This window comes from Manihot esculenta, chromosome 9 (assembly GCF_001659605.2).
Source record: "Manihot esculenta cultivar AM560-2 chromosome 9, M.esculenta_v8, whole genome shotgun sequence".
Lineage (NCBI taxonomy): Eukaryota > Viridiplantae > Streptophyta > Magnoliopsida > Malpighiales > Euphorbiaceae > Manihot > Manihot esculenta.
The window spans coordinates 32,928,632-32,944,102 of NC_035169.2; the positions used below are offsets into that span (position 1 = coordinate 32,928,632).

The 15,471-nt window shown below is 37.5% G+C and overlaps 1 protein-coding gene across 2 annotated transcripts in view; it reads right to left on the reverse strand.

The window, feature by feature from the left end:
* Positions 1 to 350: 350 nt before the first annotated feature.
* Positions 351 to 15,471, reverse strand: part of LOC110622209 (calcium-transporting ATPase 10, plasma membrane-type) — a 35,993-nt gene continuing 20,872 nt past the window's right edge. The window contains exons 31-36 of one of the 2 annotated variants that reach the window (XM_043959570.1): positions 15,386 to 15,431; positions 15,144 to 15,278; positions 1,716 to 1,823; positions 1,544 to 1,635; positions 685 to 791; positions 351 to 591 (exon numbers count right to left, since the gene is read on the reverse strand). In XM_043959570.1, the coding sequence (XP_043815505.1) occupies positions 587 to 591; positions 685 to 791; positions 1,544 to 1,635; positions 1,716 to 1,823; positions 15,144 to 15,278; positions 15,386 to 15,431 (493 nt within the window). In that variant the 3' untranslated portion in view covers positions 351 to 586. Of the gene's footprint in view, positions 592 to 684; positions 795 to 1,543; positions 1,636 to 1,715; positions 1,824 to 15,143; positions 15,279 to 15,385; positions 15,432 to 15,471 lie in introns of both variants that reach the window. The other variant, XM_021766641.2, reaches the window with a different exon arrangement.

Below are 15,471 nucleotides of genomic sequence, written 5' to 3' on the forward strand. Positions count from 1 at the left end.
TTATATTTTTAAACGTGTCAACCGCTTATCAACTGTTTCTAAACATTTTAATACACAATAACTTTTCAAATAACTAATATTTATAAATTAAATCAAACAATCTCTTAATATTATATTTTTCAAAGTTATATATATGCTTATCCTTTGGGTGGACACAGGAATGCAAATATTGTAAAGAAATATATCAATATATTGATAATATTAAATTATATATGAAAAAAGGGAAATTGTATCTAAAAAAATCCTAATTGCTCCAAGATTGATTCATTTGATTGGAAATAAAAATTTCAAATTAATTAGAACATCAATTTAATTTACAAAAACTAGGCATATAAATATTTTCTAAAAAATATCACACAATCTATAAGCATAGTTCTATTATTTTCAATAACAATCACCATAAACTCGTATGGCGATATAAAAAGAATCATCTCAATCCATCATTTCATTTTCACCTATACAATTTTTACAATGTATGCCTCTAAATACGTGGTTGTTTTCATTGTCCTTCTGCTTCTTCTATTCTCTTTTCCATTTACCAGTAATGAAGACGTCAGTGCTGTAAAATCCTCATGGCTTCAGGTGATTAACCTGGAAGTCACAACAAGTAGTAAAAAAGCATAAATACAGTGAACAATTAGCGCAAAATTAATCAAAATTTTGAGAATCAAATGATGAACTAACAGATTGCTAGGAATTTTCTAAGCCGGCGAAATCTCCTTGAAAGGAACTTGGACAGAGAGGGGTTCTCTGGTACGGGTATCAGTTTGCCAGCAAATGCGAGCGGCCAGCTGCTAGTTGAAGAACAAAATGTGGACTTCACATTACTTGTTAAACAGACAATATGTATGTGTATATGGGTAATTTACACAAACGATACATCAATTTAGACGTTGTAACAGTAGATTATATCAATTTCATTTTGTAATATAAAACTCTTCAATTTATATTTAGGCAACATAAAACCCGATTTCACCTATAATATGTTTTTAAGCTATTTTTAAATAATATATATATTCTCTTACATATATAATATTTAATTAATGTTTTTAATTTTTTTTTAAATCAATCAAATGATTATCGGATTATAAATTCATAACCCAAACTCATTCCCATTTTGGACGGAATGAATCTACTAATTCTTTAATTCCAGTTAGCAAAAGAGATTTTGAACTAAGCAATAGATTTCAGAAACAAAAGAAAAGTATCGAGTAAAAAAATTATAAAAATTAATTTAATATTATACATAAGAAAGAAAATATATATATATTTTTAATTTAATAGATGCTACATCAGCAAGAAACTTGCTATTATAGGTGCAGCAAAGAAACTTAGAAACTTGCTATTATAGGAGCAATAGGGTTTTATGTTACTTAAATAGAAGTTGGAGGGATTTTATGTTACAAAATAAAGCTTATGTACTTTACTGTTAGTGAAAAGTCCCTGTAAATTAGCCATGTGTATATACAGTTTGCCTGGTTTTACAATTACATGGTAATGTTTGAAATGATTCATTTACAATTAAAGGACTGCAGTTGCTGACCTCATAAAACCAATAGCAACTGAGACCAACCATTGCTTCCAGTTAAGCCGCACTGTTGAAGTAAACTTCCCATTGAACTCAACTATAATAACCTGTAAAACACCAGAGATATGGATAACCATGGAATATAAGAAAAGCCAAAATAAATTGTGGAAACTAAGAAAACTCTTACCTGAAGAATTACTTCTACTGCAACTATCCCCATGAACAAATGGTTCTTTGTGATTCCTTTAAAAATGTTCTTTTCATCTGGTTTCCGTGCATTAAATTCATTGAAGATCTGCAATTCAAACAATTAGCTACTTTGCATTCTATCACTTGTACACATGAACCCTCTTCGTGGTCAATAATGCAAACAAGAAATAAGAATGTAATCAGCTGGTAAATTAGCTGTTCCAACACTAAACTTATGGAAACAGAATGAAATATGAGACTCATACAGCAGACGTTGCTACCATGGTGCAGAACTGCTAGAAGTGAGATGTTCATGAACGGTAAACTAAAAAGTTCCAAGGTTCAAGATGAGAGGCCAACAATGACAGTCAATCAATTGGAGCTACTATCATAATATAGATGCAAACCATTCAAATGGATAAGCCTCATGGAACAAGAATGGATGCACAGCGACACAAGAAAAGACAAGCTAACAGATGCATGGTTATGCAAATTCTCAGACTTTACTGTAAGAAATCCTAAACGAAGTTGAGCAGAGGAAAGAACCCATATAACTAGTCTCAAGATTTGAAGAATGATAGGAATGTGAAGTATTCTAGAATATTATAACAGAAAAGATAAGGTTTGTTGGAGAGAATTGAATGTGGAAACATGTGACAGGACAACTAGCAAAGAGAGCAGAAATTTGTATAAATAGAGGAAGAGGAGCATGGAAAGGGGATCGGAAAAGGTATCGTTATTTCTGTGTTTAGGGGGGCAGGATTCGTCTCTGCACGGAAAGCTTTTCCTGTGCTCTTAGGAGTCGTTTTATTTGCTTGGTTCCTTTAACATTCTGGTCTCTAGTAGTGTGAGAGTGTTGCAGTAATAAACTTGTAGTTTCTTCCATTGCCAGTCAATACAAGCTTTCTGATAGAGATCAGATTATGAACCCAAGCCCAAAGGCCATTCCGCTAAGGGTCTATTACAGGAAACGATTCAGAAATAACAAGGCAAGGGCCGGGGAATTGGATGGAGGACACTTGGCAAAATAGTAGAAATCAGTTACCCGGAATCTCGGATATAAGGACAAGACAGCTGGTGAGGGTGTGTATAAATAAGTATAGTGAGAGAAGAGGCGTGCTATGTATTTTCTTCTTTCTGCTTAGGCTGGGGGTAACCTTGTTAGTCGAGAGACACTCCTGAAATCGAGTTTTTGATTACTAGAAAGCTCAATACAAATATTTTTCCATTTCTGTCTCTTGCAGCCCTTGATTAAGTTCCTAACTCTATCAATTGGTCCGACCTGCTGGCGCTTTTCCCCTCATGCCCAAAACCAGAATGGAGGACGAATAGATCAAATAGAGAGGAGCTTACATGATACGAAAGCGCTGTTTGCCACTCTCAAGATCAATCAAGGTCAACATCTGTCCACTTGTAAACCAGAACAAGAGCAAAGATTTGATAGACTGGAATCACTCATCACTTCCGTGTCTCATGGGAAGGCTATAACAGAGGATGCTGCTACTTCTCACCCTTCCCCAACCTCCGGCAACACCTCTATTCCTCAACAGCATAGTCAGGTATTCATTACCTATGATTCCTTATTGTTAAAAAGATTGAACTCCCAAATTTTGACAGCAATGACTCCGTGGGATGGATTGCTCGGGCTGAACAATATTTCACTCTCCATCAAACTTCTGAAAATCTAAAAGTCCAACTCGCCTTTGTTTGTATGGAAGGAGCTGCCTTACATTGGATGCGTTGGTTACGCCAACGTCATGCCACTCTTTCATGGAATCAATTTATTCAAGAACTCCTAATTCATTATGGCGAAGATCGCTGTATCAATCCATATGAACGATTGGCGATCGTCCGGCAGCGTCCTGCATCGACACTATGTTAATGAATTTGTTGCCCTTACAACCTAGATTGGTGGTTTGACTAATCAACCATATATGGGATTTTTCTTAAGCGGACTCAAGGATGAAATTCGAGTTAGAATCCGTTCTCATGAAACCCTCGATATTACCCGAACGATGACTCTTGCTCGAGATATTGAGACAGAACTGCAATTTTCCGAGCCTTCTCTTATCCACGCCAAGCCGACAGGAGATGGTATCCATCGGCGGCCTTCTCCTTTTACCAATGGGTCAAGATAGGTCAGTAACTCAGTTTATAAGTCCAGCCCAATCACCTTTATTTCACCAACCCAATCCCTACCTTCCCCACCTTTTGTCTCCTCTAACACAACACCTTCTGCTAAATCAACTCCTCTACCAAAATCCCTGCCACTGCCTTCATCACAACCGCCTTCCTCACCACACTCTTCTCGACTTTCTCCTCCTTTCAGAGGTACAAGGCACTATTCTCACCAAGAGTTCCTTGATTTAAGAGCCAAAAGCCACTGTTACAAATGTAGACAACCTTTCCACCCCATGCATGAATACCCCAACTGTTGACTTATTTGCTGATTCTAGGGATATGATTTGATTTAATTAGGATCCTTAATTATCTCTGTAATCATTATTTGATTATTTGCTTCCTGTTTAGATATAATTTTTTGTATATAAATAGTCATTTAAACCAATTGCAAAGATCAAGAGTGAAATACAAGAATATTCTAAACTTTTCCAAAATTTTTCATTGTATCAAAGCTTTTTCCTGATTTTAGGGCTTAAATTCAATTTTTTTCCTCTTTAGGGTTTCAAAATACTATATCTACCTTTTTGGTACTAACTCATTTAGGAGACTTTGCACCTCTCACCGCCAGCACCAGGGGAATTGCCGGCCCGAATGCCAGCTCTGACACCGGAAAAGCCCATGCGTGAGGCTCACACGCCTTCCCTTCCCAGCGCGTGATACATCACCTGACGCTGCTTCACCGCTCTGATCACTCCGGCAACGATTTCGATCGTCTTTCCAACCTTCCCGTGCCGCTACTTCGGTTGGGCTATCTTGTGTGTACAACCTTGGGTAACCACTATTTTTTCATGGTTCACTTTGTTTTTACCATGGCAGAAGGTAAACGAGTCTCGATAGTAGAAGGTAAAAGGGTCTTGATTCCTAACTCTGCTAATCCTTCCTTGCAAATTAGTCCCATAAAACTTGATTGAACCAATTATCTTGTTTGGTCAAGGTCTTGCTTGTTGTTTATCAAGACTAGAGGACTGCAAGGCTATGTCACTGGTAATAAGAAGCAACTGGATGAAAGTGATTCAAATTTTCCTCAATGGGACTCGGCTAATTGTCTTGTTATGACATGATTACTTAACTCTATGCAACTTCATATCTCTAAGTCCTATTTTTTAATTGATACTGCAGCAAAAATATGGAAGGCCTTGTCCTTAACTTATTCCAAGATTGAGAATGATACCCAAATTTATGATATTCGGAATAAGATCCATGATACTAAGCAAGGAGAAATGACTATCTCCCAATTTTATTCTGAGTTATGTGGCTTACGCCAGGAACTTGATTACCATCAAGACTTCCAGGCAGACTGTACTGGAGATGTAGTCAAATTTCGGAGAATGATTGAAAATGAGCAGGTCTATGATTTTCTTGCAGGATTGAATAACGAATATGATCCAATTCGGGTCCAAGCATTGGGAAGAAATCATTTTCCTTCTCTAAATGAGGCCCACGTCCATATTCAACAAGAGAAAAGTCGTTGACATGTTATACTCTATCTACACCAGTTAAAAAAGCTGGATTGACTATTAGTTTGAGCACACCGCAACCTCTTAATTTTGAGAAAGATCACCTACACTGTAACCGAAGAATTTTGGAAAAATTTAGAGAATTCTTGTATTTCACTCTTAATCTTTACAATTGGTCTATATAACTATTTATACACAAAGTATTATATCTAAACAGGAAACAAATAATCAAATAATAATTACAGAGATAATTAAGGATTTTAATCAAATCAAATCAAATCAAATCATATCCCTAAAATCAGTTAGGATCAGCAAATAAGTCAACACTCCCCCTCAAGTTAGTGCAAAGATGTCGCACATACCCAACTTGCAAATCAGATTATGATAGATCTTGTTGTTGAGCCCTTTAGTAAACACATCCGCAAGTTGCCCAGTAGAAGCCACATGAACTAAGCTCAAGACACCGTCTGTTAATTTTTCTTTAATGAAGTGCCAATCAATTTCAATGTGCTTCGTCCAGTCATGTTGAACTGGATTTTGTGCTGTACTTATAGCAGTTTTATTGTCACAATACAAAGTTATCTTATCTCTCTCGAGCAACCTCAACTCCTCCAATAACTTCTGTAACCATAAGAGTTCATACACACCTTGGGCTATTGCTCCTCCAAGTGACAAGGTTCCCTCCCACAACTGTGCAGTAGCCAGAGGTGGATCTCCTGTCATCGAGAGATCCTGCCCAATCTGCATTTGTAAAAGTTTCAACTCGGAGGTGACCATGTCTGGAGTAAAGAAGCCATTTCCCTGGTGCAGACTTTAGGTATCTTAAGATGCGAAGTACAACTTGCATATGAGTCTCACGAGGGTCATGCATGAATCGACTGATTAAGCTAACAGCATAGGCAATATCTGGTCGAGTGCGTGAGAGATAAATTAATCTTTCTACCAATCACTGGTATCTTTCAATATCCACGGACTCACCAATTTCTGCTTCCAGCTTATGATTACTTTCAATGGGAGATTATGCTGGTTTACAGCTGTTGAATCCCACATCGGTTGTGGAAAGGGGTAATGTGCCCCTTATATGGGCCATAGGCAATCCTTCTCCTTGAGCTAGCTTTTGGGGTGAGTTAGGCCTGGCCCAAATTTAACATGGTATCAGAGCCTCCCCATCCGATATTGGGCACCCCATAAATATGCCACGCACCAGTAGGAATTCTGGGCGTGAGGGGGTGTGTTGAATCCCACATCGGTTGTAGAAAGGGGTAATGTGCCCCTTATATGGGCCATAGGCAATCCTTCTCCTTGAGCTAGCTTTTGGGGTGAGTTAGGCCTGGCCAAATTTAACAACAGCTCATCATACCAGTTTCTTCCAAAAGATCTAGAATGTACTTTCTTTGGGAGATGAAAATTCCTTTTTATGATCTAGCCACCTCGATATCTGGGAAATATTGCAGTTTTTCTAGATCTTTGATTTCAAATTCCTGAGCCAACAACCTCTTTAGTTGAGCCATTTTCTCTTTGTCATTACCTGTCACCACTATATCATTAACATAAACAATAAGAAGGGTGATCTTACCCTTGTGATGTTTGATAAATAGAGTTTGATCAGGATTGCTTTGTGGGTAACTAAAGGACATCATGGCTCTGCTAAATCTGTCAAACTAAGCTCTGGGAGATCGTTTTAGCCCATACAAAGCCTTTTTTAACCTGCACACCTTTTCTTATGTCTTCTCATCAGCGAACCCAAAAGGAATTTCCATGAACACTTTTTCCTCTAAATCTCCATGGAGGAAAGCATTCTTCACATCAAACTATTGCAAGTCCCAGTCCAAGTTGGCTGTGCATGATAACAGAACTCACTGGGGCAAATGTCTCTTGGTAATCCACTCCATAGGTTTGGGTGAATCCTTTAGCAACCAATCTGGCCTTAAACCGTTCAATTGTGCCATCAGCTTTGTGTTTCACTGTGAACACCCATTTATAGTCGGCAAGTTTCTCCCTAGGTGGGAGAGTGACAAGCTCCCAGGTCTCATTTTTAGCCAATACTTTCATCTCTTCAATCATTGTTTCCTTCCATTTAAGATCTGCAAGAGCTTTCTTCCAATTCTGCGGAATAGGCACAAAGAAAATAGACAAGAGAAAAGCTCTATAGGAAGGAGACAACGATTTATAAGAAACAAAGTTAGAAATAGGGTATTTAGTACAAGATCTAACCTCTTTTCTTTGTGCAATAGGTTTATCTAAGTCATTGGAGCATTCAAGGGCTGTGGGTAACTCACCAGAAGAAGATTCTTGACTCTGAGTAGACTGCATAATGGCTTCTTCTGCCTTGTCTCTTCTTGAATACCTTCTCAAATTTGGTTTGTCCAAACGACCAATTCTCTCTCCCTGACTGGACATCTCCCCCTATCTACAAGAACTCAAACTTTCTAGTTGAACCATATCATTCAGAATCACAGAATTCGGAATCACCTCTTCTTGCTCATTATTCTCCCCCTGAAGAGGTGAGTGGGTGGTACTGAAGTAGGGTTCAGTTTCTCGAAAGGTAACATCCATACTGACTAAGTATTTCCTAGAGGGAAGGATGATAACACTTGTATCCCTTCTGTGTTGGAGAACGCCCAACAAACACACATTTAAGGGTCTTGGGATCTAATTTCTCTGTCGTCCTAGTATGGACAAAGCAAATGCACCCAAATACTTTTAGTGGAACAATATATGAATTCTTCCCTTGTAGAACCGCCAAAGGACTCATAAAGTCAAGGGTTTTGAGAAGCATTCTATTGATAAGATGAGCAGATGCAAGGATGGCATCTCTCCAATATGCTTTGGGTAGATTCATGGTGAACATAAGAGATCGAGCTACCTCCAATAGATACCTATTTTTCCTTTCAACAACGCCATTTTGAGCACTAGTATAAGGACAACTAGTCTGGTGTACTATCCCATTACTCTCCAAATAAGCAGAAAAGCTACTATCCATGTATTCTTTTTCATTGTCAGTTCTCAAAAAATTCACCTTAGTATCAAATTGAGTACAAACCATCTTATGAAAGGATTGAAAACAAGAAAAGACATCACTTTTAGCTTTAATCAAATAGACCCAAGTCATTCAAGTGCAACAATCAATAAAGGTGACAAACCATTGATTACCAGACAAGGAGACAGTTTGAGTAGGCCCCCAAACATCAGAATGAATAGTGGTGAAAGGAATTTGACTTTTATTATGACTCAAAGGATAGAATGTTCTAGTATGTTTAGCATACTCACAAGCATCACAAAATAGAGAATCAAACTGAGTTCTAGCAAACAAATTAGGATAAAGTTTTTCTAAGATAAAAAATGATGGATGCCCTAACCGTCTGTGCCACTGTATTATTTCCTGATTGACATCCTTATTTTCTCCAAAACAGGCTTGAGATATCGAAGAACCTGGATCACCCTCCAACATATATAATCCATCATGCAGTCTACCATTGTCAATCCTCTTTCCTGTGCGAAGATCCTGAATAACATAATGATCAGGAAAGAATTCAATTTTATAATTAAGGGCATTGGTGATAGCACTGACAGATAAAAGGTTGACAGGAAAGTGGAGAACATGAAGGATAGATGATAATTTAATGTTGGATGTGTAAATAACAGAACCTGTTCCAGATATGGGAGTAAAAGAGTCATCAGCAATTCTGACACTATCTTTGGTAAGAGAAGGAAAATAATTGAGAAAGCCTTTAGAAGAGCCTGTCATGTGTCTATTCGCACCAGAATCAATAATCCATGGAATATTATTAAGAGAGGAAGCATTACCCGACTTTACACCGGAGGACGAGTAATCAGAGTTAGGAATCGAGACCCTTTTACCTTCTGCCATGGTAAAGATTTATGAACCGTGAAAGAATAGGAGGTACCAAGGTTGTACACACAAGAGAGCCCAATCAATTCACCAAAAGACTGGGTAGCGGCACGGGAAGGCCGGAAAGATGGTCGGAATCGTTGCCGGAGTGATCGGAGCGGCAAAGCAGCCTCAAGCAATTGGTCACGCACCAGGACGCGATGGGTCACGCTCACGCACAGACTTTTCTGGCATCGGAACTGGACGATCGGCCGGCGACAGTCCTGGTACCGGCGGTGAGAGGAGAAAAGACTCCTAGATAAGTTAGTACCAAAAAAGGTAGATCTAGGATTTTGAAACCCTAAAGAGGAAAAAATTAAATTTGAACCCTAAAATCAAGAAAAAACTCTGAAGAATTTTAGAAAAATTTATAGAATTCTTGTATCACTCTTAATCTTTACAATTGGTCTATATGACTATTTATACACAATGAATTATATCTAAACAGGAAGCAAATAATCAAATAATAATTACAGAGATAATTAAGAATCCTAATCAAATCAAATCACATCCCTAAAATCAATTAGGATCAGCAAATAAGTCAACAGTAACTATTGTGGGAAACCGAGGCATACTAAGGAGACTTGTTGGAAGTTACATGGTCGTCCCAATAGAGGCCGTGAGGGGAAATGAGGTACCTCCAGAACTCACGCTAATTTAGCAGAAACTATGGAAGAGCCCTTTAAGGAGACAACAGCGACTGAGTTCCTTTCCCCTTATGAAATTCAGAGTCTCAAGCGCCTCCTATCTCATATAGACACATGGCAAGCTCTTCTAAAGACTTTCTCAATTATTTTTCTTCTCTAACCAAAGACAGTATCAAAATTATTGATGGCTCTTTTACTCCCATATCCGAAACAAGTTCTGTTCTTTACACACTCAATATTAAATTATCATTTGTCCTTCATGTTCCCTACTTTTCTGTCAATCTTTTATCAGTCAGTGCTATCACCAATGCTTTTAACTGTAAAATTAAATTCTTTCTTGATCATTGTGTTATTCAGGATCTTCGCACAGGGAAGAGGATTGGCAATGGTAGGCTGCATGATGGATTATATATGTTGGAATGTAATCCAGGTTCTCCGATATCTCAAGCCTATTTTGGACAAAATAAGGATGTCAATCAGGAAATAATACAGTGACACAGGCGGTTAAAACATCCATCATTTTGTCTTAGTAAAACTTTATCCTAATTTGTTTGCAAGAACTCAGTTTGGTTCTCTATTTTGTGATGCATGTGAGTATGCTAAGCACACGAGATCCTCCTATCCTTTGAGTCATAATAAAAGCCAAATTCCTTTTGTGACTATTCATTCTGATGTTTGGGGGCCTACTCAAACTGTCTCCTTATCTAGTAATTGATAGTTTGTTACCTTTATTAATTGTTGTACTCCAATGATTTGGGTCTATTTGATTAAAGCTAAAAGTGATTTTTTTTCTTATTTTCAATCTTTTCAGAAGATGATTTATACTCAATTTGATACTAAGGTGAAAATTTTGAAAACTGACAATGGAAGAGAATACATGGATGGTAGTTTGTCTGCTTATTTGGAAAATAATGAGATAGTATACTAGACTAGTTGTCCTTATACTAGTGCTCAAAATGACATTGTTGAAAGGAAAAATAGACATCTATTGGAGGTAGTTCGATCTCTTATATTCACTATGAATCTACCCAAAACATATTGGGGAGATACAGTCCTTGTATTTGCTTATCTTATCAATAGAATGGCCCTCAAGACCATTAACTTTATGAGTTCTTTGGAGGTTCTATTAGGGAAGAATTCATACATTGTTTCACCAAAAGTATTTGGGTGTGTTTGCTTTGTTCATACTAAGACGGCTTGGAAGTTGGACCCCAAAGCCCTTAAATGTGTGTTTATTGGGTATTCTCCAATACAGAAGGGATACAGGTGTTATTACCCTCCATCTAGAAAATACTTTGTCAGTATGGATGTTACATTCCGATAAACTGAACCCTACTTCAGTACCACCCACTCATCATCTCTTCTGGGGGAGAATAATGAGCAAGAAGAGGTGATCCCGAATTCTGTGATTCTAAATGATATAGTTCAGCTAGAGAGATTGAATTCTAGTAGATCGAGGGAGATGTCCAATCAAAGAGAGAGAATTAGACGTTCAGACAAGCCAGATTTGAGGAGAAATTCGAGGAGAGACAAGGCAGAAAAAGCTATTATGCAATCTACTCAGAGTCGATAATCTTTTTCCGGTGAGTTAACCACAACTCTCGAATGCTTCAATGACTTAAAAAAACCTATTGCACAAAGAAAAGGGGTTTAATCTTATACTAAACATCCTATTTCTAACTTTGTTTCTTATGAATCCTTGTCTCCCTCCTATAGAGCCTTTACCTTGTCTATTTCCTCTGTGTCTATTCCACAGGATTGGAAGGAAGCTCTAACAGATCCTAAATAGAAGGGAGCAATGATTAAAAAGATGAAACCATTGGCTAAAAATGAGACTTTGGAGCTTGTCACTCTCCCACCTGGAAAGAAACTCATTGGCTGTAAATAGGTGTTCACGGTGAAACACAAAGCTGATGGCACAATTGAACGGTTTAAAGCCAGATTAGTTGCTAAATGATTTGCCCAAACCTATGGAGTGAATTATCAAGAGACATTTACCTTAGTTGCAAAAATGAACTCAATCAGAGTCCTATTATCTTGCACAGCTAACTTAGACTGGGACTTGCAACAGTTTGATGTGAAGAATGCTTTCCTCCATGAAGATTTACAGGAAGAAGTGTTCATGGAAATCCATTCTGGGTTCGCTGATGAGAATACACGAGGAAAGGTATGCAGGTTAAAAAAGACTTTATATGGGCTAAAACAATCTCCCAGAGCTTGGTTTGACAGGTTTAACAGAGCCATGATGTCTTCTGGTTACCAACAGAAGTGCTGATCACACTCTGGTAATCGTTGGTTTGTTACTTTTATTGATTTTTGCATTCGCTTGACTTGAATTTATTTGATAAAAGCAAAGAGTGATGTGGTTTCTTGCTTTCAATCTTTTCAAAAGATAATTTGTACTCAATTTGATGCTAAGATAATTTGTACTCAATGGTACAAAGTACATGGATGGTCGTTTTTCTGCTTATCTGGTGTGTAATGGGATACTGCATCAAACTAGTTGTCCTTACACTAGTGCCCAAAATGGTGTTGCTGAAAAAAAAAAAACACCTATTGAAGGTAGCCCGATCTCTCCTTTTCACCATGAACCTTTCAAAAACCTATTAGAAAGATGCAGTCTTAGCCACAACTTATCTCATTAATAGAATACTTCTCAAAACTCTTGCTCTTAAAAGCCCTTTAGAGGTACTATAAGGGAAAAATGCTTATATTGTTCCACCAAAGGCCTTTGGATGCACGAGTTTGTTCATACTAGGACAAGTGGGAAGCTCGATCCGAGAACCATTAAATGTGTATTTGTTGGGTACTCTCCCACACAGAAGGGTTACAAGTGTTACCACCCTCCATCTATAAAATACTTTATCAATATGGATATTATATTTAGAGAGACTGAACTTTACTTCAATGCTACTCATCACCTCTTCAAGGGGAGGACAATGAGAGAAAAGATAATTTTTAGTCCTATAACTCTAGAATGTTTTACTCTAGAGGAGACTACTATACAGGAGAGACTTTTAGTGATATGGAGACTATTATACAGGGAGAGATTATTGGTGATCAAATTGGGCGTTTGGATAAACCAGATTTAAAGAGATACTCAAGAAGAGACAAAACAGAAGCAGAAAAAAGCCATTGTGCAGCCTACTCAGTGTCATGAATCTTCCTCTTCTCCATCTGGTGAATCATCCCTAAATCTTGAACCCCTTGATGATCTAAATAAACCAATTGCTCAAAGAAAATGAGTTAGATCTTGTATAAAGCATTTTATTTCTAATTTTCTCTCTTATTATTTTGTCTCCATCCTATAGAGCCTTTGCCTTATCTATTTTCTCTATGTCTATTCCACAAGATTGGAATAAAGCTCTTGCAGATCCTAAATGAAAGGAAGCAATGATTGAAGAGATGAAAGCAGTGGGCAAAAATGAAACCTGGGAGCTTGTCATTCTCCCACTTGGAAAGAAACTTGTTGGCTGCAAATTGGTATTTACTGTGAAACACAAAGCAGATGGATCAATTGAAAAATTCAAGGCTAGACTAGTGGCCAAGGGATATACTCAAACCTATGGAGTGGATTAGTAGAAGACATTTGCCCCTATTACCAAAATAAACTCAATCAGAGTATTGCTACCTTGCGTTGTCAACCTTGACCGGAATCTCCAACAATTTGATGTGAAAAATGCATTCCTCCACGGAGACTTGAAGAAGGAAGTGTATATAGAAAGCCCTCCTAGATTTGCTGATGAAAAAGCATAAGAAAAAGTGTGCAGGGTAAAGAAGGCTTTGCATAGATTGAAGCAATCACCCAGAGCTCGGTTTGATCAATTCAGTAGAGTTATGACATCATAAAAGTAAAATTACTCTTCTTATAGTCTAGTCTATGTTGATGATATAGTAATGACAGGGGATAACACTGAAGAGATGATTCGACTGATAAACCTTTTGGTTCAGGAGTTTGAAATTAAAGATTTAGAAAAATTAAAATATTTCCTGAGAATCGAAGTTGCCAGGTCAAAAAAGGAATCTTTATTTCTCAGAGAAAATACATTGTGGATCTTTTATAAGAAACTGGTATGTTGGGTTGCAAACCAGCAGAAACTCCCATCGAGAGCAATCACAAACTACAAGTAGGATTGGTGAATTAGTGGAAATGGGCAGATATCAGAGGTTGGTTGGCAGACTGATTTACCTTTCGCACACTCGGCCAGACATAATATATGCAGTCAGCTTAGTAAGTCAATTTATGTATGATCCTCGTGAGTCTCACATACAAGTTGTTTCTCGCATTTTGTGATACTTGAAATCTGCTACCGGAAAAGGTCTCCTATTCTCTAAATAGGGTCATCTTCGCATAAATGTATTCACAGATGTAGATTGAGCCGGATCTCTTGACGATAGAAGGTCAATTAGTGGTTATTGTACACTTGTGAGAGGAAACCTTGTCACTTAGAAAAGCAAAAAGCAAATTGTTGTTACTCGATCAAGTGCTAAAATGGAATATAGAGCGTTGGCACAAGGTATTTGTGAACTCCTATGGTTGCAGAGTTTGTTGGAGGAATTGAAACTATTGAAGAGAGACAAACTACTATTGTACTGTGACAACAAAGCTGCCATCAGTATAGCTCATAATCCGGTTCAACATGACTGAATGAAGTATATAGAGATTGATCGAAGCTTCATTAAAGAGAAGTTAATAAATGGTGTCTTGAGGTTAGATCATGTGACTTTCGATAAACAGCTAGCTGATGTGTTTACAGTTTACCAAAGGGTTCAGCAACAAGACCTATCACATCTTGGTTTGCAAGTTGGGCACGTGTGATATCTATGCACCAACTTGAAAGGGAGTGTTGACCAACATAGAAAGTTTCTAATTAGGACGATTCAAATCTTTGGAATTCTAATTAGGCTTGATTTAAGAGATTTTATTCTTATCGTAAACATTCCTAATTTAGGTTGATTCTTTGTGTATAAATAATCAAACCTTGCAAAAATCAATTCAATTGGAATAGAATCAAAAATTTCTCCCAAAATTCTTAAGTTCTTGACCCTATCAAAGAATCTTGAGCTACCCCAAACAAGCACCCAAGCCAATTATTAATGGACCTGCTGCTCTAGAATTACTGTGTCGTGATAATGACACCTTCGGATTAAAATTTTTATGCATACAAAGAAGCTAAGTCCCAAAATCCATTCTGCAATCATTTGAAACTACTGAAAATTCCAACAAATAATTAATTCATTAGACTTACTTGACAAAACACAAATGCATTGAACATCATGGTGTGGTTCACTTTGCTTGCATGGGCAGCAGAATCACACTGCAGGCCTAATAAACTCCTCCCTCGAAAAGCAAGGATAAGCACTACACTAGCTTGATAAATTGTCTGAACTTTCCAAATATAATTAGTGGTAAGCATACAAGTAAAAGTGATGGAAAATACATCAACTATAGAGGATAAGCACCTAAAATAGAAACGTGAATTTTATATACCTGTATCAGAAGGTTCCTCCACATGGTATTTGTTATTAGAGGTGCTCTGAAAAGCATAAGATATGATATAAACACGCATTCACATA